This window comes from Lissotriton vulgaris, chromosome 11, assembly GCF_964263255.1.
Source record: "Lissotriton vulgaris chromosome 11, aLisVul1.2, whole genome shotgun sequence".
NCBI lineage: Eukaryota > Metazoa > Chordata > Amphibia > Caudata > Salamandridae > Lissotriton > Lissotriton vulgaris.
Window position 1 is genome coordinate 556,877,084 of NC_141699.1, and position 25,469 is coordinate 556,902,552.

The 25,469-nt window shown below is 44.4% G+C and overlaps 1 protein-coding gene across 1 annotated transcript in view; it reads left to right on the forward strand.

The window, feature by feature from the left end:
* The window catches only part of LOC147683144 (uncharacterized), a 454,065-nt gene that overhangs the window by 155,791 nt on the left and 272,805 nt on the right, over positions 1 to 25,469 (forward strand). The window contains exon 2 of the mRNA XM_086944791.1: positions 3,670 to 3,811. Coding sequence (XP_086800917.1) covers positions 3,779 to 3,811 — 33 coding nt within the window. The 5' untranslated portion in view covers positions 3,670 to 3,778. The remainder of the gene's footprint in view (positions 1 to 3,669; positions 3,812 to 25,469) is intronic.

Sequence of the window (25,469 nt, forward strand, 5' to 3'; positions counted from 1 at the left end):
CACAGAAAGACTAGGCCCATGCAAGACTCACTACCCCTGGGCATAAAGGTTGAAAAGTAGGCAAAATGGTTGCAGGCCTAACAACAAAGCCTGCATTCAAAATGGCCACTTGCCTCCCAGCACATGGCCAGTGCCTGTAGCAGCACTCAAAATGGCCACCAGCCACATGGCCTTTCCCTCCCCATGAACACCCCCAAAAATCGAAAAACACTGCAAAATCAGCACAATCCCATTCCATCCATGCCCTCCATGATGTTTAAGTTCAAGACAGCCCAAAGAAAGACTAGGCCCATGCTAGACTCAAATACCCCTGGTGAAAAGGCCACAAGTACAGCCCCAAAAAACGAAAATCACTGGAAAATCAGCACAATCCCAATCCATCCATGCCCTCCATGATGTTTAAATTCAAGACAACCCACAGAAAGACTAGGCCCATGCTAGACTCAAATACCCCTGGTGAAAAGGCCACAAGTACAGCCCCAAAAAACGAAAATCGCTAAAAAATCAGCACAATCCCAATCCATCCATGCCCTCCATGATGTTTAAATTCAAGACAACCCACAGAAAGACTAGGCCCATGCAAGACTCACTACCCCTGGGCATAAAGGTTGAAAAGTAGGCAAAATGGTTGCAGGCCTAACAACAAAGCCTGCATTCAAAATGGCCACTTGCCTGCCAGCACATGGCCAGTGCCTGTAGCAGCACTCAAAATGGCCACCAGCCACATGGCCTGTCCCTCCCCATGAACACCCCCAAAAATCGAAAAACACTGCAAAATCAGCACAATCCCATTCCATCCATGCCCTCCATGATGTTTAAGTTCAAGACAGCCCACAGAAAGACTAGGCCCATGCTAGACTCAAATACCCCTGGTGAAAAGGCCACAAGTACAGCCCCAAAAAACGAATATCACTGAAAAATCAGCACAATCCCATTCCATCCATGGCCTCCATGATGTTTAAGTTCAAGACAGCCCACAGAAAGACTAGGCCCATGCTAGACTCAAATACCCCTGGTGAAAAGGCCACAAGTACAGCCCCAAAAAACGAAAATCACTGAAAAATCAGCACAATCCCAATCCATCCATGCCCTCCATGATGTTTAAGTTCAAGACAACCCACAGAAAGACTCAGTCCACCCACCACTGAGTACCCCTGGGCAAAAGGCCCCAAAACAGCCCAAAAATCGAAAATTCCAAAATTTTAGTTGCAGCAACTGTAATGCCCCAAACAAACTTACTTGTAAAAATTTCTAATCCAACAGTGATCCAAAGAAAGTCAAAAAGGCCTCAAATCCAAAGATCCAGCATCATCCACAAAAAGTAATCCTTCCAGCTCCAGATCCAAATGAAAAGTGACCAGGAGATGGACAAAGCACTGGGAGGAGCCTGCTGAACAGGAACAGGAAGTTGAAGACTGTGGGGCACTTCCTTCCTCCCACCCCCCTCCCCCCCTCCCCATAATGGACTCCTCGCTAAAAAAGTGCAGGCAAATGTCAACCTAAGGAGTTATTCAGATAAAAATCATCATTTCAAGAAGGTTTATGCTGCTTGCTGGTGGATTTCTTGTGCAGAATTGCAAATTTTATATTTTCGCTTGTGCGAGATTCTTGCTGCTCGCCGCATCTCAAATCTCGCAATTGCGAAGTACCGTGAGACGTGATCTCGCCGTACTCGCGTTGACAAACTATCGCTGGCAAGCCGCGATGACGTAATCGCGCTCGCCAATTCCCGCGGGATCACACAGCAAGATCCAAAATGGCGCAGCACTCGCAAACTATCGAGAAAAACAACTCGGCAAACGATGATAAACGCCGCGCGCCGCAAAAATTGTATCACCAACGCCGTGCGCCGCAAAAAAAATCCGCTGCGTGCGAATTTGCGGATTTTGCGGGAAATTTCCCGAAAATCCGCAAAATCCGCGAGCGTAACGGATTTTCCGCCCATGCTTAGTATCAACTACACCGCTGCCAGTTCCATAAATACCTCTAGCTCGTGCATGCACTAACCCCCTACATCGTCACCTTGTCTGATCTCCCTGAATTGAACCCATTGAAGGGTAAACTCTTTATGGGCGACCTCGGGGATCATAAAGCCTCTAAAATCTACTAATTCCTGATCACCAATCAACCCGACACCTTTGGCCCCCTCCGCGTTGCATGGGAGGCAGATATATGTAAGTTGGAAAACGAAGACTGGACATGAGTCCTGGGAACGCCACAGGAGGCTGCTATAGCGGCCGTGCTGCGGCTGATCCAATTTAAGTATATACACAGGGTATACTACACACAACACAGGCTTTGGAAGATGGGGTAATCACCTCCCCAGCTTGCGTTCACTGTGGCTTGGCTGAGTGCTTTTTCTTTCTTTCACAGTATATGGAGCTATCCTTAGTTGGACAAATTCTGGCAGGGAGTGTTGGTGTGTATGGGTTGGGTCATGTCCCGAGGAACGCACATCTTGCCCTCCTCCACCTCACGGAGATAGATATAAACTGTCCTCGCTTTATCTAGGACTGATACTAGCAACGCAAGATATAGCTAGGGAATGAAAGGCATCGACCCCCCTCTATCCTCGGCAGGATGGAAGAATAGGATGGATCACTGTATGGGGATGGAGGTGCCATATATAAAGTGAGAGGTGTCCCCTTAATCACCACCAGATTTGTAAAAGATAGGTTGACTATAGAGGTATAGATCTTGGGCCAGCCCTTCATGTCTGCTATTCACCTAATGACGAACACCTGAACATTCCGGGGAGGGGGCGGGCGGAGTAGGAGTGGGCTGATTAGTTTATTATTTCGGCTCTATTGTTGTCTGGTGGAAGCAATGAGGGAGGAGAGGGTTCTGGTGGGCAGATATTTGTGGATGTTTCTCTTTCTTTTTTCTTTTCAGGAGGAAGATTGCTTTCTTTCTTCTTTTCAGTCAATTTAATGTTCAATGTCGGCCATGTTGTCGATTGCAGTCTCAAAACAAATAAAATGTGTTAAAAGAAAAGAAAAGTGAGGTCTGTGAGTGATTGAAAGTCTCCTCTAGCCTAAGCCCAAGTCAAAATTATCTATACCGAGTCCTAAAATATCCAGGATTCTGTGATATCTAGGTAGAGCACAGAGCCACTTTGAATGGCTGACAGAATAATGTTTGCAAAAGTACAAGTCCCACTGTTATAATACAACAATGAAAAACTTTTATAATGTCCTAATAAAACGTTGGAAAGGGGTAGGGGAAACCTGATTTAATTGGGTTACACAGGGAGAAGATAAATATGGATAACATGTTGGATGCAGCTAAGGATCAAAAGCATTCAGTATATTTTCATGCAATTAAGAGCAAAGTTGTCTTATTAATAACTAATGCCAACAATTGTGCCTTGGCAATCCATGCATGAAGAACCACTAATTGTCATTCCCTAGTCTAAGCTTGGTGTGCTGGGCAGTGCTGCCCAAACCACCTCATGGACCTACAATAAATGCCTCAGCCTTAGAAAAGAAACAAAATACATTTTTTTGTAAAAGTTAGCATAGTGATGCCTTTCCTACTGGGGTAATCCAGAGATACGTGTCTATTTTCAGATGTGACTACGTTTTTTGTATGTGCGTAAAAGGCATTATAAGATGGGGTACCCCCCAAAAGAAATTCAGAAAATTATTAAATATATTGGTTTTTTTGCAGCACCTGTTGCATTTCTCTGGCTTCAGCATTTGACCTGGGAGACCTGACCACTGCAATGGATTGATGGAGACAAATAAACCGATCATGCCACTGGCAAGACACAACCGTCATGAGTCATGGCAGAATCCATCCTGGCTTAAAGGTATGTATGTGTCTTTCTAGATAGTAATTATTTCAGCTGTACAGAGTCCCGGCACACTGCAACATCACAGACCTACAGAAAGTAGAGATTGCTCCTGACCTGCGTCACTACTCAGTTGTATGGAAGATGCTTACACAGTTACACCTCAGACACTTTATGCTTCTCGGTGTCCCACAGTTTTACAAAACTTGGGTCTGGGTTTTGAATGTTTTTTCAGAAGCTCTGTGAGCTTCCCTGATAATGTTCCTCAATCAACTTAAAATGCCCCATTCTCATTCGATAGTCTAAAAAAGATATTCCAACCATTAGAGGTAAACACCATCAGGCAGCTCCACCTGAAATAAATATCTGGTAGATGTTGGAAGTCAGCTCCATACTTATTTCTTCTATGAATACCTGGCTAAGCCGTTTAGATTATGTAATACACCTGCAGCCAGCGTTTCAGGCATCTGTTAAAGATGTCTTTCAAGTTAACATTCATATCTGTATGGTGATATACTGTCATATTTGTTCTAGGCAGCATATTTAAACTGGCAGGAAGTATATTCTCAATTAATAAAACACCCACCCTAGGCTAAAATTACCAAATGTGTTTTTTTGTCAGAAATGTACATAGGCTCTAGCTTTATTCTTTTTCCTCAAGGTATGAAAATGGATCCAGCCAACACTCATTTATTCTCGATTTGTTTTTTTTAAACTCTTTTTATTTAACAAAAGCTCAGTAGAGATCATGCAATCATAATGATACGATGTTACAGTCCAATGTTATCATCTCATGTCTCTTGACAAACCCAACCCTATCATTAGCAAAGTCTATTTTCTGATCTAGTGTCCCCGCGATACGCCCTCCAATCTAATTTATTCTCGATTGATCAGTATCAAAGATTATGAAGGAAACTCAAAGATTTATTGGCTTTGCCAGTTTCTATAAAATTTTCTTCGAGGCTAACCCTTCCATTTAGTGTCATTGGCCTTACCATATAAAATATATACTTTTTAAATGTTGTGCAGGGGCACAGGAAGGCTTTGAAATATTAAAGACAGTACTCATGAGGGAAGCAGCTTACAGTTATGATACAATGAGGAGACAGATGCCTCAGATAATGAAATTAAGAGTTGCTCGCCCTAAACACAGCAAGTAAAGGGAATATGACTTCTGGCGGCATATTAACCCTGAAAATTAATGAATTCTGAACTCAACTCTGTCATTCGAGTCTAGATGCTTTCACTGGCTTGCAACCCTTCTTCGGAGGGACACATCATCTTATCGTTTTGATATCAGACCATAAAACCTTGACTTTTTCAAGTTAGTCCAATGCAGTTGTCAGAGGCCAAATTCTTGGGATCTTTTTTTAGTTGCCAGATTTGATCTTGCGATCCATTTTAAGCGTGACCTTCAGCATACAAAAGTGGGGATTTGTTCTGAAAACATAACAAATAAGACAAGGAAGTTGAGTGTAATTTTCCAATACTATCGGAAGCGAAACTAGTGGCTATCACTAGTTTCAATCCTGAAGTTTATGTAAATGAGTTCCAGATATCCAAAAATCCTCAGACTATGGACAGTTTTGTGAAAGAGAAACCTTTGCACAAATGAAATTTACTTACGATTACCCATGTATCCCATTTGTGCTTTCTTCTTTAGAGGTGACATAAACAACATACCTTCCGACACCCTGTAGAATTGGTTGAGAGGAATAAAGTTACATGTGCTTAGTTCTCTTCACACGCTTGTGAAAGCTATAATAACATTAAAGCTAATAATCTAGTACCTCCAGGATTTCTGCTTCCACATTCAGCTCCTCTAAGCCAATGCCACACTATTTCAATCAAATTTTTTATAGAATTACCTCCATCTCAAGAATTTACAGATATCTCTCTAGCTGGATATGTGCTAAGCAAGTTGATCCACATGGCTTCTTTTCTGATTGTGCCTAGTGATGCAGGAATCCTAGCCAATTTTCATGGGTAGTATCTGCAGGTGTAGCCGTATATTATCATCCACAAATTAACAACTAGTGAAAGAAATGAACTCGTGACTAGAGCTGTAGCCCTTGGGCAAATCTTTGTGTCAAGAAAAAACACATTGGGTGCTATTTCTATGAATACCTAAAACCGCACATAGAGATAGATTGCATTTGTTTCTTTAGATGAACATGCAACAATGTTGACAGTTAGCGCTCTAGCTTTAACTTCAGTTCCTATTGCGTCTTAACAAATCGTCTACTTTACTTTGGCTAAGATGGATTTTAATACATTTGCAGATACACAAAGAATGCTAGTGCCAGCACAACTCCTGCCATTGTGCTGTAGTTATCAACAAAAATATTTAAGTATCAGTGTATCTGGAAAGTTCAATTCATTCTTATTTGATCCCCATCCAGTGCAGAATATGGTAAATCCATTCGGTGCGAAAGCTATTCTGTATTTTATGGTATTGTGCCAGTATTTTATTTATTTATTTATTTATGCGACTTTTAAAGCGCGCAAATACCCATGGGTGTCTCGGCGCTATAGATCAAAAGTAGTCAGACAGAAATAGTTACACGGAAAGGGCAGTTTACTGAGTGAAAAGCCAAGTTTTTAGCTGTCTCCTGAAGGTCATGAGGGTGGGGCTGGTTTTGATGTAAGTGGGGAGAGAATTCCAAAGTTTGGCGGTGGCTATTACAAAGCATCTGTCTCCCCAGTTGACTCTTCGGGTGCGGGGAATATTGACACAATGATAGGAAGAGGAGCGCAAGGTTCTGAGGTTGTTTTTAGGTTTAAAGGCCTCTCTAAGAAAAGCAGGACCTATATTGTTGATTGCTTTGTATGCTATACAGAGGGACTTAAATCTGATGCGGTTTTTGATGGAGAGCCAATGAAGGTTTTGCAAATGGGAGGAGATGGATTGAAATTTGGGAATCTTGAGAAGGACTCTGGCTGCCGCATTCTGAACTAGCTGAAGTTTATTAGTAATTTTGGCCTGTGCATTCAAAAAAAGAGCATTACAATAATCTGTACGTGAGAAAATTAGGGAGGTGATGAGAGTTTTTGCGTGAGTACTGGGGATATACGGTAATAGCTTTTTTATTTTCCGTAACATGAAAAATGAAGAGGACACCACATTGTTAGCATGATGGGTAAATAGCAATTTATCATCAAATATTACCCCTAAGTTCCTCACCTTGGTGACCGGGGTGGGGGAGGACCTAACTTGTCAGGCCACCAGACGGGAGACCAGATGGGTTCCAGTTTACCGAAGACCATTATCTCTGTTTTGGAGGAGTTCAGCTTTAAGCAATTGGCAGCCATCCAGTCACTTATTGCCAACATACCTGATTGAAAGTTAGCGGCTACATCCGCACCGTCTTGATGGATAGATAAGACGAGCTGTGTGTCGTCGGCGTAGGTTGTAAGGCTGATATTGTGAGCTTTGATTACCCTCGCCAAGTCCGACACGTATATATTAAACAATGTCGGACTTAGCGAGGATCCTTGAGGAACGCCGCATGGAAGTGAAAAAGTGGGCGAGCAAAATTGTCCCATTTTGACTGTTAGGGATCGATTCTCAAGGAATGAAGATATGAGATTTTTTGCTTTGTGTGTAATCCCCAGGGCAGAGACACGGTCGACCAAGGTGGTATGGTCGACCGTGTCGAAGGCTGCGGACAAGTCCAATAATATCAGAACCGCCGCTCCCCCTTTGTCCATAGTAGACCTAATCTCATCCGCCGCTTTAATGAGTGCTGTTTCTGTGCCATGTGCCTGTCTGAAACCAAATTGTGTGTCGTCTAAAAGATCGTTGGTTTCAATGAAGTTGGAGAGTTGCGTGTTCATAAGACTCTCAAATATCTTAGACGGAAAGGGTAGGCAGGCAATGGGCCTGTAGCTAGCTGGATCTCCTGGGTCTAGGTTAGGCTTCTTAAGAAGTGGGCGTATGACTGCTTGTTTCCATACTGAGGGGTATATTCCTGTGCTGAACATGGTGTTACAGATGTTGGCAATTGCTGGTGTAATAATGTGTGAGATCGAATTGAGAATAGAAGGTGGACAAGGGTCAGTAGGGGAGCCGGATTTGATTTTAGTTATGAGGTGTTGGATGCACTCTTGGGAGGTTTCTTGAAAATGAGAAAATGTGACTGGGGTATTTGAAAGGTCAGGTGAAGATGTCGATGACCCAGAGTGAGTGGAAGGGGAAAAAGTGCTAAAGATTGACATAACCTTGTCAGTAAAGAACTTGGCAAGAGAGTCACAGAGTTGTTGGGATGTGTCCTCCGGAGGTGCCGGGGGATTGGAAAGCTGGTTCACTACCTGGAACAATTGCTTAGTGGAGTTTTGTGCGGAGTTAATTTGTGACACAAAATAGTTAGTCTTCTGAGTGAAGATTATTTGTTTATAATTGATCAAGGCTGATTTATAGATTAATTTGTCAGATGGGTGATAATGCTTGCGCCATCTCCTTTCTAGGTTTCGGCAGTGTTGTTTTTGCCTACGGAGATCCTCCGAGAACCAAGGTGCTGATGGGGTATGACGATTTCTATTGGAAGTTTTGAGGGGGGCAAAGGTATTGCATGCCTGGGTGAGGTGTGTAAGATAATTGTTGGATGCTATGTTAGGATCAGAGTAGGTGTTTTGCAGTGATTCCGTTAACATTGTGGAAAATTCAGGGATGTTAAGGTTTTTCCAGTTCCTTGATATAGTATGGGGTGGTGATTTAGGTGGTACTGTAGTCATAGGATTAAGTTTGATGTTAAAATATACCACCGAGTGATCAGTCCATGTAAGAGGTTCTACTCTGGAGACCGTGATGTCATTATTGTTCGTGAATATCGCATCCAAAGTATGTCCTGCAATGTGGGTAGGGGCTTCAACTAATTGATGGAGGCCGGCCGCTAGGCAATCATTTAGAATAGTGATAGAGTCTGTATCATCTGTTATCTCTAGGTGAAAATTTAAGTTACCCAAGATGGTGTAATGCGTCGATCCTATTGAATTTTCCAAGATGGAATGGAAATTGGCAAGAAATTTAGTACGTGAACCAGGGGGACGATACACTAATGTCCCAGCAAATGATTGTTTTTTGGACAAGGTGCAACTGAAGGCCATGGCTTCACATTCTTTGAGGGATAGGGGTGTGGTATGGAGACGGATTTCTTCTCTATGTACTATGGCTATTCCACCACCCTTCTGTCCTTCTCTGTCCAATCTACTTACACAATATCCTAAGGGTAGAGCGGCCGAAAAGTCTGGTCCCGATGATAAGTCTGCCCAGGTTTCTGTTAAGAATAATAAATCCAGAGATTTAGACGATATGAGCTCTAAAATGTCCCATTTGTGTCTAGGAAGGGAACGGGTATTGAGGAGAGCGGCGACAATAGTGTTATGAACGGGGGTAGGTGAGTGGGGAGTACAGGTGTTGCATTTAATCGGCCCACATGAGGTATTGGGATTGAGGAAGATAGGACAGGAGTGGGCAGAATGTAAAGATTGCCTAATGGAAAGTAAATGATCCCTAGAGTATCTGCTGGTATATGGTACTTACTTACTGCTTTCTACAAATCTAAGTTGTTGAGCAAGACCCAGACAGAAGCATTGCTTGCATTCTGAGACAATAGCACTCAAATCTTTGAAACTCCATTCTTCTTGCATTCTAGACATGAACATGTTGAGCTTTCGAAGGCACCTGAGCAAGCGATGATGGCTTCCCAGACTTCTTAGTTAATATTAATCTTTTCCAGGCTGGCAGATGTCCTACCTATATTCTAATCTGTGCAAGTATAGGCTTGCCATCTCTTATAGATACACTGAACTTGGGTAGTGACTGGTAAAGGTATATCTGACTGACAAATGCACAGGATAGATTAGTTAACCCTGAATCCATGGTACTTGGAGTTGATAAATGGGCCCTGCTACTGAATAGACTTCTGTTGGGCATCTGGGAATGCCATGGATTTTCCTGTGACTGCTCTGCAAGTAACTCTCTTGCACACATTTATACAGTATCTTGGATATGCCTGTTGTCTCTTCTTGTGTCCCCCTACCTGCCCACAATGTGAAAGGTAGCCATTTTAAGCTTAAAGGCAATGTTAAGAAAAGATGCTAAGAATTATTGAACAATTTTGTTCATGCATTTTATGTGTGGATCATCTCGAAAGATTGATATCAGTTGTTTCACTGGTGTCACTTTGTCAGACTACCCAACGTTTTTGTCTTCTACCTCCATTCTCTATTCTTTCGTTTTATATCCACAGTTGTGTTTGACTTCTAGATGACTCACAAGGCTGAGCAAGATGTTCCTCCGAAAAGTGTAAGTGACAGAGTCTGCCCTTTTTTAATACACTAGAAGGTGGATTTTCTTTTGCAAAACCGCCAATTTCTACTAGACAGACAATTTTAAATAATGAGCAGATTCTATGCTCGAACATTCATAGTCAGTCTTGGCCATTGCCTAATTTTTTAACCATTTTTGTTAATTTTTTAGGGCTAACTACAGAAATTCTGATCAACTAAACAGCAATTAGCATGCTAGAAATAAAGGGACATTTTCTTATGGCCAGACAAACAAAACTGCTGGAACAACCGGTCATACCATTAATTATTATTTTTTTTTTAATTTTTATACCATTAATTTTGATTAACTACCTTTCAGCCAGTTAGCTAAGATCTCTCTGTTTTTACGATTTTCTCTGGCTTTAGTCAGAAGGCAATCAGAATTGATCTGGTCATAAAAATGGGGTCAAACCCAGGATCAGCTGTCTTCGTGACCCAACGTCTTTCACCATCTGGGCATATCTGAAAAAGCAGGACAGCTTTAGGGAGTGCCCTTGGGTAGGTTTTCCGATTCCACTGTGGAGCTGTTGCAAAGATGTTGGCAAGAGAGTCTTGGAATGGACTCGATAGAAAAAGACACCATGGGCACGATTTGAGGGAGGTGTGAGGAAACTTAGGGCTAGATGTACGACCTTTTTTTGTAGTTGTATAGGGGAAATCGTCCCATTTGCGACCGCAAAAAAGGTTGGTGGCATTTACTAACACAATTTTGCGCATCTGTGACTCGCAAAATAGTGTTTTCAAGTTGCTATTAGGAAGGGGCATGCCAAGGGCGTCCCTTCCTAATAGCGAGTCAGAATGGTATGTACCATTGTTTTGCGACCGCATTTGCAGTCGCAAAACACTCACTCTTTACCAACTACTTCAAGAGGGTGGTAAACCACTCCCAAACGGGAAGGGGTCCCCAGTGGGCACCAGCCTTTATGTCAATGGATGCAAAAATATTTTTGAAGAGAAGACCACTGCCTGCCCTTAAAAAATTAAAAGAAAACTTTAAATTTCTTTAATTTAAAAGCATCCAGTTTTCGTTTAAGGAAAACGCGCTGCATTTGAGAAAAAAATTGCTTTATTGAAAAAGCAAACACTGACATAAGGGTCTGCTATCCCCAGCAGGCCACCATCCTTGTGTTTGTAGGCCATTCCCAATGGGTTGCAAATTGCAACCTGCCTCATGAATATTAATGAGGCAGGTAATTTGCGACCCCATTAGGAATCTCAAACAGTGTCTCAGACACTGTTGTACATTCCATTTTGCGAGTCGCAAAATATCGCAATTTGAGACTCGCAAAATAGAAGGGTTGTACATCTGGCCCTTAGTTTCTTTAAAGTGCTATGTGAGTGGCGCTGGACATCCCGGCATCTGTAAAGATTTAACTTTAGCCCTAATTCTGCTGACTGGCCGTTAGGAGTGTGGTGACATTCTACAATTCCTTTGGTCCTGCTCCTCAATAATTCAGTATTGTACTTCATTACACAAGACTGTGAAGACGTTTTGTGTTTATGGCCACCATGGTAATGCTGCATGGTTTCTGTGGCATTTCATGCATTACGCTACATTGGAGAAGGGTGTTTACAACCTTCTTAGTAGTAGTTAACATGTATTCTGAGGAAGTGGAGGATGAGATATTCTCTGTCCAGGGAAGACTGCTTTCAGAAAACTTTCTGACAGTGATGGCTGCTTTCGTACAATATTTCTGTCCCTGGAGAACTGTGTGCCGGCTGATGCTGTCCATGTGTTGGGTAGGTACACATTGAGTTGCAATACCCTTATCCTCTTCTGTCTTCTCCTTCTATAATCAAGGTGACTACAGGTTCGTGAATAAAGTCTTTGACGATGTGGTGTGCTGCCAAGGAGTACTGCATTTCTTGATTCAATGACCCGGCCTGTCGCTGCCTTGGTGACCATTCCAATTCTTTGCGCTATTCTCCTGTTTCTCATCACCACTGCCCCCCACCTCTTTCCCCATCCTCCTCAGAGGGTCCATTGGCCGCTGTCCGTAGTAGGTCTGTAGTACATGTTCCACTGCTAGGTTTATTAGTGTTCTGTGGGAAATGCATGCTCTTTTTCAATTATTCTTGTTATTGTATGTGGTTTCTGGTCTACTGGTTTGTACTTTCTAACGACTGTGCCTAAATTGTTATGCGTGTGATCTATCAAGACGGAAAACCTGTGTATTGATCTTGACCATGTACTGTAATAAAGAATTATTTCAAATAGTGTGATCAGGCTTTTTCCCTCATAGACGTCTGTGGCTCGTTGGGTGAAACTGCCCATTGAAACTCATGATTCTATCTCTATGGATGTGAAAGGAGATCACGGAAATGGTAGATTCCCTTGGTGATCAGTCAAAAAATATTTCTATTGACATAGGGCACTAGCTCACACAGTTATTTGTCTCCCCTAATGGGCAGAGCACACATTGTACGAGAGCTGTTACTGAGTTGGTTTGCAATAGACCTCTGTCCTTCTCAGCCCTTAATGTATCCAAAGCAGGAAACTTCTTAGTAGATTTTTGACATAGATTATCCTTCAATTAACCTCATGGGTCGAATATAAGCCCCAAAAATTAGGAGGTCATCTTTAGGGAGTAAAATTAGAGGCCAAGCAGCCAGGGCTTATAAAGAAACAATTATGTCAAATGGTCACACCAATACCGGAAAAAGTCCAAACAAAAGTCACACCGGTAGTGAAAGGTCCAAACAGACTAAAGGTGCTACAGTTTTAATAAGAGCCGGGCTCAATGAAAGTGAAGTGAGTAATAGGCCTGTACATAAGGCATCCTAATTGAAGGGTTAGCTGAAGGAATTTAATTGCAAATAGGCCAACGCCCTGATTACTTGAATGGCCCATCGTGGAAAAATAGAAGGTGTACGACAGGTGAATAAATTCCATCAGCCTCGGTCGTATCCACTGTGTTGGGTATTGTTCTCTGAATATAGCCATAATTACAGCATTGATCGCATAACTTTCACACCATGTCATTATAAGGAGGATCACATTGGTAAAACAAGCACGTGCTTTGCGTTCCACAGGTTGAAGCCACAAGGCATTCAAGCTTATATCCACTGATGCGAAGCTCAGTCTTGCTTTGTAGAAACTTAGACGCTCGACTGTTACATACTCCACTTTCTCACATTGCTATTTCTGTATGAATCATGCTGTCCAAACCTTGCTTGATCGTGAATAGCATGCACTGGTTGCAATTCTCCTTTGCCTGCCACTAGAGCGGAAGTTGTCCAGTGTGATGTCAGCACTACGTGGTCTGTTTCGACAACTGCCCAGGATGAACTGAACTTTCTAACCCTGCGAACTGTCTAGATCCCTTTCCATGTGCAAGAGGTCTAGCTTGAAACACTGAGGTACAGCGTTGTAAATAAAGTGAGTTTGAGTGTGTATACTGAGAAAAGGAGCGATCAGCGCATGCCACGAGAACCCTAAAATATTCAAGCAGATAAACTCTAGTAGTGGACAAGTAGACAGACACCACCCTGACATTCCCACAGACTCTGATAACTGACACCATGACACTGAACCAGCCACCACAGTCCTGAAAAGGCCTGCTGCCTTCTTTGCGGTATTGGCGGCTTATTGTCTCGCACTCCGAACAAACAGAGAATCAGACTGAGTACATCTCACAGTACCTACATGTCTGGTTTAGACTGGGACGTTAAGTTGTTTTAAATGTACCCTGTTTACCTTTCACCTTATACGGCAGCGGTTTCTCCATAGGATTGGAGGAGCGTCACACCACCACCCCATACTGCTGCAGGGAGAGGGAAAAATAAAATGGTAATAAATAACATTTTTACCAATGTTTTTTTTACTCTGTTGAACGGAGTGTGGGAGCTGGGCCAGTGTCAATTGCTGGTGATCGGCAGCAATGAGGAGTGGCCCTTCAGTTTGAAGTGCACATGTAGGTTTGGCTTGCTGATTTGCTATGGCCAGCCTCAAACCTCTTCAACCCACATGTCTTAGACACCTGGGTTAGAGAGCAGTCACAAACCTCAAGTGTCTTTTGGATAGCTGGGGCAGCCTGGTCCATCCAATCCAGATGCTCCACTCATGTTCCTTACCAGCATGAGCGCCGGGTCAGGATTGGATAAAGTAGTTTGGTGGGTGACGTAATGTCGCCATCGGGGACTGGAGAGCTTCGATATTTAACAGATAAAAACATGTTAAATATCCTTTGCTAAAAATACAATTGCACTGAACTACTATATCTCCTTCATTTGTAAGTGCATTAAAAAAAGAAAGAAACAGAAATATACACTACATGTGTACAGAACAATCCTATACAATAAAAGCTGGACTACTTTCTAAGAGGGTTGAACATTAATGCTTTTCCTCACTCTCATTATGCTCTTTAGATAACCAACCATAACTCCAATGCAGTAATCACTTTCCAGTAATTGCAAGTATAACAGACCCGGTCGACATTGTCTCCACCCCACCTCCTTAAGAGAGGCAGAATTCAACTTGATCTTTCAATAGCATAAAATTTGCAAAATACAATTACATGAATATTGGATTGTGGGGATGTATCATCACAGGAACAACAACATAATTCTCTGTACCAGTTATTAATCTCTGGGTAGCTAATTAATCATTAAAAAGTCCCAAATCTAAAACAAGTTAAAATGCACCTATCATACCCCCCTAAACATCTCGATAGGTATGGTTGCATGTCATAGGTTGATAAAATCAATTGATGCTGAGTTACTGTGGGTTTTTTCACCTCTACTGCAAGTCTGATTGTCTCTACATGGGACATACATATAGCTTTAAATTATGCCTGGGAGATAGAGTTCATTGTCTCTGGGCAGGTATAGTAAGCTAAGTGGCCAAGATCATTCATGAAGTTCTTTACATAATTCAACCAAGGAATCTTGGTAACATAGTCCAACTTCATTGAGTCTCTAATTATTTCCTGATTGAGACCTGTGCTACTGGCGATCCAAATCCTGTGCCAAAGTAGCATTGGTTGTATTTTAATAACATCTGTAATGTACGATATACCCAACTCACTATGGCAAGTAAACACAGGGGAACTGGCGAGTAATGCTAAAATAAATCTTAAAAAAGCATTTTCAACATATTGAATAGGGGTGGGATCATGAAAACCCCAAACTCCTGCCACATCTATAGCAATACTTACACATTTTGCCTAATAAATCTTGAGGAGAATCCCTGGGGGCCTTTTGCCAATTATGTTTGAAAAATTGACTAGGGCCGTGGTCGACTTCATAAACAAAAGGCTTCGACTCTTGACCACTTGACTCCAAGAATTAGTGTGATCAAATAGGACACCCAGATACGAGAACGTATTTGTGGATACCACCCTGCTTTCCCCAAGAGGCAGAGTACTCCGTTTCTGTTTTCCCCTCCCGCATGTCATGACCCAAGTTTCTTTGGTGTTCAATTTTAATCCCAGATTGTCCATAAAACTGGTGTATGAGGCAAGGGCTTTTTGTAGACCTAACTGTGCACGGGCCATGAGCACTGCGTCGTCTGCGTAGATAAGGGAGACTATCGGGCTCTTAGTAATGTACGGTGGGTCCCTCGCCTTTTCCACCAATTCCTGTTCCAGGGTGTTAGTATAGAGAGTGAACAGGAATGGTGCCAGGACGCAGCCCTGCCTAACACCCCTCTCTACATCAAACAACATCAAACAACCTTGGCGGTTAGCCCAGTATAAAGTTGTCACAAAAACTGTACCAGAACTGGATCGACCTTTAAATCATTCAGAATATTCCACAATTTACTGTGTATAGCACAGTCAAAAGCGGCTGTAAGGTCTGCAAATGCCAAATAACATTTTCCTGCTTTTGCCTGGGTATATTTCCCGATTAAGATGCTGAGATTAAGTACCTGTTCATTAGTGCCTAGCACCTGCCTAAAGCCGTATTGGACATCGCTTAGGATATTATTTTCCTCTGTCCATACTTGCAACCATTCCAGTACAACCCTTCCTGCCACCTTCATCAGGGAATCCAATAGAGATATCGGTCGGTAGCAGGCAGGTTTTACCTGTTCCCCTTTTTTAAAGATCGGTACTCAGTCAAAGCACTAGAAGTCTGGATAAAGGCAATGAGGTGGACACTTATGATGGGCTGTATAAGTGAATTATGAAGGAGCACATTTCAAGTAATTTTACAGCAGAGAAAGTTTATCAGCACCTAGTGGATTTAAAGTTGTCTTTTCCCAGAGAGGTTGGGAAGATAACTGACAAGTGGGTCAAAACCAGGGTTTTCAAGAAACCCATGGTGGGAGGGGATATTAGGGTAAGAACTGGGATCCTACAAAGGCACCTGAGCATAAGAGAGGGGATTTAGCATGAGTGGGGCTGGAGGGTATTCTGGAGAGGCTAGAGTTTACACAAAGGCTACATTAGTGCTCATTGGTGGGGTGGATATTTAAGCCCTGGCAGTCTTAGCTCCAGGCATGGAGAAGTACAGACGAAGGCCAAAGATCAATGAGACTTAGGTAGAGGCTCTGAGGGATAGAGTTGCAAGTGTCACCATGGGGGCAGCTAAACTGGTTTCCCCAAACCAAATCATACCTGGTGTTAGTCACAAGGTAACCAATGCTAACAATGAGACTAAGCTCCATTCAATGGCCTTGGTAAGCTTAGAGTGGGGAGGGGTTACTGGCCCAGATAAGGTGGGTATGCCCCCTGCCATCCCAGTAGAGTGTCTGGAAATGATCTGAAAACTTCTGCTTCGGCTTAAGTGGGAAGGAATACTCATGCAGAAATGCTGGGTCTCCCTGAGTGGGTGTGTGTGGCGACATGAGCACAGACAGCACAACAGGGAAGTCATGGGAGTCTGGCAGTGGCGGCTGATGACATTTGAAAGTGGTGAGGCGTAAAATTATTGTCATTAGTGACAGGGACAATGACGAGTTTTGGGGAGTGTGAATTTGCAACTGAAAAGTACCTGATGCTAACACTACGTGCCTCTGTGCTCCATGAATCAGTCACAATGAAGGCTGTAGAGTATACTTCTCTGCATGTCTTCTAGAGGAGCTCTCATTACTGCCTTGTTTCGCTCTCTCTCAGGCACAGTGTGATGATAACAAATAATTACCGGCACAAATAGCATTAGGCAGCTAGCTTTCTATTTGTGATCTGCAGTTTCCTACCTGTACACAGAATTGTCAACTCACCCAATGTCATAATCACAACCACTTTGCATACAAATCTAATGACCACAATCTAATCTCATGGGCGTATCCACACTGAGTCAATATGCAAATGTCCAAATGTAGATAAGACTCATGTATTCTGGTCTGGAATAGGGTTTGTTTTTTTGTATGCATTAGCAAATGTAACCAATGAACTGTGTATGTACTGCTGTGTTTTGTTGGAAAAATCAATTTAAACATTTAAACTAAAAAAAAAACCAGCATGAAAAAAATGGCAGACGTATTAAGCAAGCAAGCAACAAATGATTGACTACCAGCAAAGTGAAAAAGACCTCTGCATGACAGCCAACAAACACAATACCAAAGCAGTCTCCAAAGCTCTGGAATCAAACGTTCAGCCTTCTTAAAAAACACGGGTTCTGGCTTCAATAAAAAGAAATCCGCATAACAGGCTCATTAAAACAATAAGAACAGCCATAAAAAGGCATCCCTCACAAGAAGGCAGCATTTCATATGGGCTGGATTTTGTGACCGCAACAGAAGGTTCTGACTGAAAAAAAGCTCCCTCACTATATAAGGCACTGGTACCAAACATAAAAATCGAGGCTAAAGTGACTGATGTAGAATGGAATAATTATATCAACACTATATGCAATTCAAATTTGGTGGGTGGAGAGGTATAATGTAACAAACATTAGACATTTAAGACCACAACATTTCGAAAAACGGTGGCTCTGCAGGATCGGATTCGGAGATCTCATCTTGACATGTCTAAGCAAACAAAAGATTAAACATCGTCCACTAGATTAAAACTGGCACTTCAATAGCTACAGACTGGCAAAGCCCATCTATAACACAACACAAGATGTGTAAGGCAGTCTCAGTGTCAACTGGTACTTTTGTACAGTCCCTACAAAAGACGACTCCCCAGAATCCTGGAGAACAAGCAGCGTGGTGCCAGAGTACAAAGAGGAGCCCCACAAGATCCCTGCCCTGTGAGTGTTCCATCTTCCAGGGATTTATTGTTCTATCCCGCCCGCTGGCCAAAGTCAAGTGTACACTGTCCAGAGCTCCCCTCGGCCCAATTACCAGAAGAGGCAATCAGCAACAGTGAGGAGAACACCGCGCCCCCACCCCCAGCATCACAACCTCTGCCACAGCACCCGGCAAGGGCTGGGATCAAGACATTGCATTACGGGGTGGGGGTGGGGTGGTCATAATGGGGTTGTCGCGCTGCGGAGGGGATGGGGGGGAGGCGGGATAAATAATAAAAATACAACTTACCTTCTGGTTCTGAGACTCCAGACTTCCGCCCGCCGTCCTGGTTTTGAATTCCTGCAGCCAGGTACGTCACGTCATCAGGAAGGCTGCAGGCAGCCTCCCTCTCCGCGTTGTGATTGGTGCGGCCGCTGCCCCACCCGCGTCATTTTCTCTCTGTATGCTGCAGCATACAGAGAGAACAGGGAGAGTGGGCGGTGTTACTCAAGGGCAGGGGGGAGTGGCTTGCCCACTGTAGTTAATACTGAGGCCGCCCAAACAGACAGTATTAACAACAGTGGGCAGGCCACTCCCGCCTGCCCTCGAGTAACACCGCCCACTCTAAACCAGGAAGTTCTGCTTTCTCGCCGTGCGAGAAGGCAGAAACAAATGGTAGTTATATAACTACCATTTGTTTCTGCCTTCTCACACGTCGAGAAAGCAGGGGGGCGGTGCTCAAATGCCCCCATAGAGGAGCCGCCACTGGAGTCTGGAGCCTGAAATAATGGCCCAAACTTCCCTGGACAGGAGAAAGGGAAAGAAGTCTGACTCCAGCAAGCTTCAACTAGATCACAAACCAGGGGGAGAGTTCTGAGGGAGATGCTCTGGTGCCTGAGGTGGGAACTGCATCTGAAGTAGCCTGGCCTGACCTGCTAGAACTCATAAATGCAGGGGGACACCCCAGAGAGGTCCTATGCCAAGGTCAAAAGTCATGCTCTACTCTTTAAGGCCTTAGGCAGCAAGCATAAGGCACAAAGATGGGGATGTCAGTAGTACCCACAGGGTCTGCTGGAAAGATGCACTCCTAAATACGGAGACGCCAGGGTCCTCAAACCAGGAGCAACCAGAAGAGTGGTGGTTACCCAAGTGTACAGAGAGTTCATTGTAACCTAAGCCAATGACATCCTATAGCTGGACATCTGGGACAAAGCAACGGCTGGGACAGGTTGGTTGCCCATTTTTATTGACCCCAGATGTCTAAAAAAGTGAAGGAGTTTTGTTGCTCCTGTGTCACCTGTCAGGTCAGTGGCAAGACCGGTAGACACTCAAAGGCTCCTTTAATTCCTCTTCCAGTGGTTGTGACTCCCATTGCAAGGGCAGGGATTGACTTTGTTGGTCCCCATGACCCTCAAACCGAATCTCGGCACAAATTTTTTTATACTAGTGGTAGTGAACCATCCACCAGGTACTCCTGCAGTAGGTAAGTCCCCCCTGGGCATTTTCACAAGAGCGGGGTTTCCTAAGGAGGTGGTTTCTGATAGAGGGACCAATTTCATGTTTACATACCTGAAAGCTATATAAGATGAATGTGGTGTTACTTACACGTTTACTACCCCTTATTATCCCATACAAATGGTTTAGTTGAGAGATTCAACAAAACCATGAAAGGCATGATAATGTGCCTCCCTGAAAAACTCAGAAGGTGATAGGATATCCAGTTACCTTGTCTCTTGTTTGCGTACAGATTGGTTCCTCACAAGGGGGTTGCCTTTAGTCCCTTTGAACTTCTATTTGACCATCCAGTTAGGGGGATTTTGCTAAGTTTGCTGAGGGAAGGCTGGGAGAAGCCCCTCAAAAAGCACAAGCTTGACATAGTGTACTATTTGCTGAACCTGCATTCCCGCATGGCTAAGTACATGAAAAAAGCAAACAAAAATGTAGGGGCTAGCCAAGAATGTGGCAAGCTTTGGTATGACCAAATGTCAGAAGTGGTTGAGTACCAACCAGGTCAGATGGTGTGTGTATTGGAGCCTATGGCTCCTAGGACCCTACAGGACAAATGGGCTGTGCCATATCCATTTTTGGAGAAGAAAGGAGAAGTCGCCTACTTGGTGGGTTTAGGTACCCCTAAGAATCCTCCCAGTGTTCCCCATATAAATCAACTAAAATCACACCAAGACAAGTCTGACATGACCATGCTCATGGTCACTGATGGAGGGCAGAAGGAGGACAGTGAATCCGTCCCTGACCTAATGTCAAATACCTCACAAGATAGTTCAGGGCAAGTGTTATTTTATCAGACCCTTTCACTGTGCAACAGCAATCTGACTACAGGTAAGTCCTAGGCCAGTTTGCCAAGTTCTTTTCTTTGACCCCTGGTCAGACACATGGTGTGCCCATGACGTTTACAATAATGACAGCCTCCCTGTTAAAAACAAAATTTACAGACTGTCTGATCAAATCAAAGTCTACATGACACATCGCATTATTCATCCACAATGTTTTGAACATCGTGATGCCACTTAAACTATGAATTTGCAATAAGTTTAATAAATTTCACACGTTGGATGAACTATATGGTACTTTTGGAATGAACTTTTTGGAATGAACTTATGTTGATCCTCAGATATATGGAATAAGACCGTCCCCCGGAGTTGTGCTCAGAGGTGCCCCTCCCCAAGTGGAGGAGCCTTGTATTAGTTCTCACAGATCTTTTCACTGCTTGGCAAGACAGAGTTACCTTTTTGAGCACACTACAGAACATTACAAATCTACAACTTTTTAGATTTACCTGCTGTGCGAGTTCCATTCTCTTCGTGAGTCCCTAGTCTAGCCCAGTGGTACTGGTCCCCAACACTCACTAAAAGGGTAGAAAACCAGAGTTGCAGTTTTGTATGGATTACAAGTGTTTAAATGTAGTCACTAAAACAAATGCACCCCCAGTACCAAGAGAAGATGAGGCCATTGACTAGCTGGGTTCAGCCAAATTCATGGGTAATTTTGATTTAACATCAGGGTACTGGCAGATTGGACTCACCCAGGGAGCAAAGGAGAGATCAACAATCTCAACCCCTGAAGGCCACTTTTAATTTGAGGTGATGCCTTTTGGTCTGGAAAATGCATCTGCCACTTTCCAAAGGTTGGTGAATCGAGTTATTTCAGGTCTGGACAACTTTAATGCAGAATATCTAGATGATATAGCTGTCTTTAGGTCCACCTGGTAGGATCGCCTGGTCCACCTAAAGGATGTTTTATAGGCCCTGCAGCAGGCAGACCTAACTATCAAGGCCATTATGCACCAGATAGGGCAGAGTTCTGCTGTGTACTTGGTCCACCTTGCAGTTTAAGGCCAGTTGCAACCTCTCCAACCCAAGATCCAGACCATTCTGGAATGGGAGTCTCCCAAAACCCAGACCCAAGACAGGGCTTTCCTTGGCTTGACTGGGTACAAACAGGAGGTTTGTGAAGGGGTGTAGGACCATTGTGGCACCATTCTCTGAATTTACCTACAAAAAGTAGCCTAAGAAGGTCATCTTGGCCGAGGATGCCAAAAGACATTTGACACAATGAAAGAGGCCAAGGGCCAGATGTATGAACATTTCATTTTGCTAGGGGTACCACTGCCTGCTCTTAAAAATGTTTTTACCCACATTCACAAAGGGGAAGTGGCAATATGCCCTCTAATTTGTTTAATCTACGTGCAGCAATGTAAGGTCTTTCTGCGCTGCAGCCAAGGCTATGTGCGCCAGGAAACCGACTGCGTGTTTGGGTGCAGCGACCAATATCAGTGCAGATTGTGTGAGTTTTCATGTTACTCGCAGCTCCAGTCATGCGCTGCATTTAACATGAACACTTTCTCAGAGGCACACACTATGCCCCACACAGGACAGGCCTTATCGCTGGTGGTGCCATGTGCGACAGTGTTTATTGGTGCCCCCTAATGACCACCTCTGCCAGTGATTCCCTCACTATCATTCATTAACAGCGCCCCTCAAGTCTCTAATACCACTCTCTCTGAGATGCATTTAATTCGTTTTATAGCGCCACTCATACTAGTGTAGGGTGTACTTTACATTGCCTACACATTAAACAGAAACAATCAATCATTGGTATGTAAATCGTGTATAAGAAATGTTACATATGACAGAGGACTGCAAGGTGTAGGAGTGACATGTCATTCATACTGGTAGGCAGTATAGTTTAAGAGTGCTTTGTCTGGAGAAGCACAAACTCAGAATTTAAAATGTAACACCATGGTTAAGGTTACTCTTAAATGAGAATCTCTTTGTACCCAAATTAACCCTTTTTGCAACATTAGGATAATGAATAGCTGGGTAAAAAATCATAACGCTCTAATTTATACCTTGCAGTATGCATGAAGATCTTTGATCACAGTTAATAGTTTACTTCTCTATATTAGGATTTTAACTTATAAACTGCAAGTAACAAAATGACCTCTCTGACAGAAGTAGTAACCTGCTAACCTACTTTTTTTTTCAAAACACATTTTATTAGTCTGCACAAATATAAATGCAAAGCCCCGATCACCGGGTTCTGTTGCACACAGCAATGGAACGAGCACAGAAGTGTCAGACATTTTCATACGATACAAACACCCCCCCCCTCCAGGTTGCGCTGCTACCATATACCAGTTCACTGAGAACAATAAGAGAAACAATGAGCACATGCCAGAACCATCAGAGCACTACCAACGTGCTCCAGTACTCCCGTGTGATTAAAATGTCAGAGTGGAGTCGTTTTCCGGGGGGGGGGGGGTGTCTAGGTCCAGCCCCCTGTAATCTGCCCACCTTTTCCAAATCCGAAAGTGCTTACGGGGGCATCCCCTGGCTAGGAAGATAGGCTGCTCCAGCCCCATACAGAAGTCCATGCCGTTCCTCCAGGCGGCCAGGGGCGCGGCCGAGGCGCCTTCCAAGCTCTAGCTATGTCACGTTTGGCCAAGGTCAAACCAAGCAACAACAGATGACATTTGTATCGATTGCCTCCAACCCCCTCCATAACATGCAACAAGGCCAGTTTTGGTTCTCTAGACAGTTCCCACACCAGTACTTCTGATAGACATCGAAAGACCCCAGTCCAGAACCTATGCAGCGCCGGGCAATCCCATGTTGTGTGCAGAAGTGTGCCTACCTCAGAGCCAGATCGCAGGCATTCAGGGGACCATATCATACCCGCCTTCCACAGGCGCTCCCTGGTGAAGTATGTGCAGTGGAGGTATTTAAATTGTATAAGTCTCAGATGTTTGGAAATCACCGCCCCCCTGGGACTCACCAGGGCCTCCATCCAGTCTTCCTCCTCTAATTCCCCAACATCCCCCACCAATGCCTCCCGCAACCTCTGTAGGTACGGGTAACAGTGCCGCACCAGGGATTGGTATATACGGGACAGTTTTTTGTGTGGCAGTTCCCCCATAAACAGCTGGGCTTCAAGTGGGCTAAAGTCTGGAAGGGTGTCTATGTCCGTCAGGTATGGTGTCAGTGCATGTCGAAGTTGGAGAAAGCGAAAGAATTGAGAACGGGGCATCCCAAAGTCATTCTGCAGATCTTGGAATTACTTCAAGGTATCGCCCGACATCACGTCCCCCAGAGAGGAGACTCCTATGGCGTCCCACCCGCCGAACTCCCTGAGGGTCAGCAATTGGGGCAAGCGACCATTGTGCCAAAGGGTGTCTCCTGAGTGAGAACGTTCCACCATCCCATCCGGCGCAGCGCCTGCCGCCAGATGGAGAAGACCACTTGCGTGGCGGATGGAAGACTCCGCCGAAGCGGTGCCGAGTACAGAAGGGCATGGATGGACGACAAACCCATCAGGTGGCGCTCAACAGCATATGCTGGATCCCCCCTGTCCCTGTACCACCAATCATTGAGGACCAATAGATGCGCGGCTTGATAGTACGAGAGTATATCAGATGTAGCGAGGCCCCCCACGTATGTGGACCGAAAGCATTTCCGTAGTGCAACCCTGACAGTCCCACCCTGCCACAGGAACCTGCCCAGTGCCGAATTAACTTGTTGAAACCAGCGAGGCGGAACGGGGTAGGGATGATTCTGTAGTTGACACACAAGTCGTGGGAGCACCACCATTTAAAATATGGCCGACCTCCCAAATATGGACAGTGGCATGCGACCCCATGCCTTAATATCTTCCCGCGTGCGATCCCAATTCGGGGCAAGGTTACGAACGCAGTAGACACCTGCATGCTCGGACAGAAAGACTCCCAGGTACTTCATTCCTCCGGGGGCCAACTGTAAGCCAGCTGCCCAGTCACCTACCGGTCGCCCGCCGCCCAGCACCCACAAGGTGGATTTACCCGGGTTCACATAGAGGCCGGAGGACTCCCCGAAGATCTGCAAGATGCGCAGCAGCCGTGACCCCGACCGATCAAGATCTGTAAGGAAGAACAATACATCATCAGCGTATAGTGCTATCTTGTCCGTAAGGCCCGGGGACCAGCGAAAGCCCTTGAGCTGGGCGTCTATGCGCACCCACGCGGCTAAAGGCTCCATGGCCAGCGCGAACAGGTATGGGGACAGGGGACACCCCTGTCGCGTACCCCTCTGAACCGGAAAGGGCCGGGACACAACCCCCCCAACTCACGTGGCTCTCCGGATGCCGTCCCGGCTTCAGTAAAACCACCACCTCGGCGTGCCTCCAATCCGGTGGGAGCACCCCACTGTCCCGTGCCTCCTCGATCACCGGGCGCAGGCGTGGGCCCAGCTGCACATGAAATCGTTTAAAAAATTCACAGGGGAACCCGTTGGGGCCCGGTGCCTTACCCGGGTTGAGCTCGCTCAACCTGCTAACCTATTTTCATTCTATTTACTTTGTGATCTGCATGGTACATGTTTTTGCAGCAGGCATATTAATCCTCTGCACTACCTTAAAAATTCCACTAGAGAAAATTCCGATCTCTCTCCAGGCAGAACATTAATCACCAGCGTAATCTTTACGTATTTATTATTGCCTGAAATATGCTAGAGGCAAGTAACTTCACAACTGTTCCTTTTAAAACAATGATATACCTGCAAACACAGCACCCCCACCCGAAGTCAGCACCCGGTGAAGTGCCACTAGTCTCATCGCCCTAGAGCCGACCTGGGCCCCGCAGCTGCGCCCTATAAACAAAAGAAATGTAGCAAAGTCTACAAGACCGATGTGTGCTTTCAGAATCACCAGAAAGCACACGTCGTGCTAGTAGATTCGCTG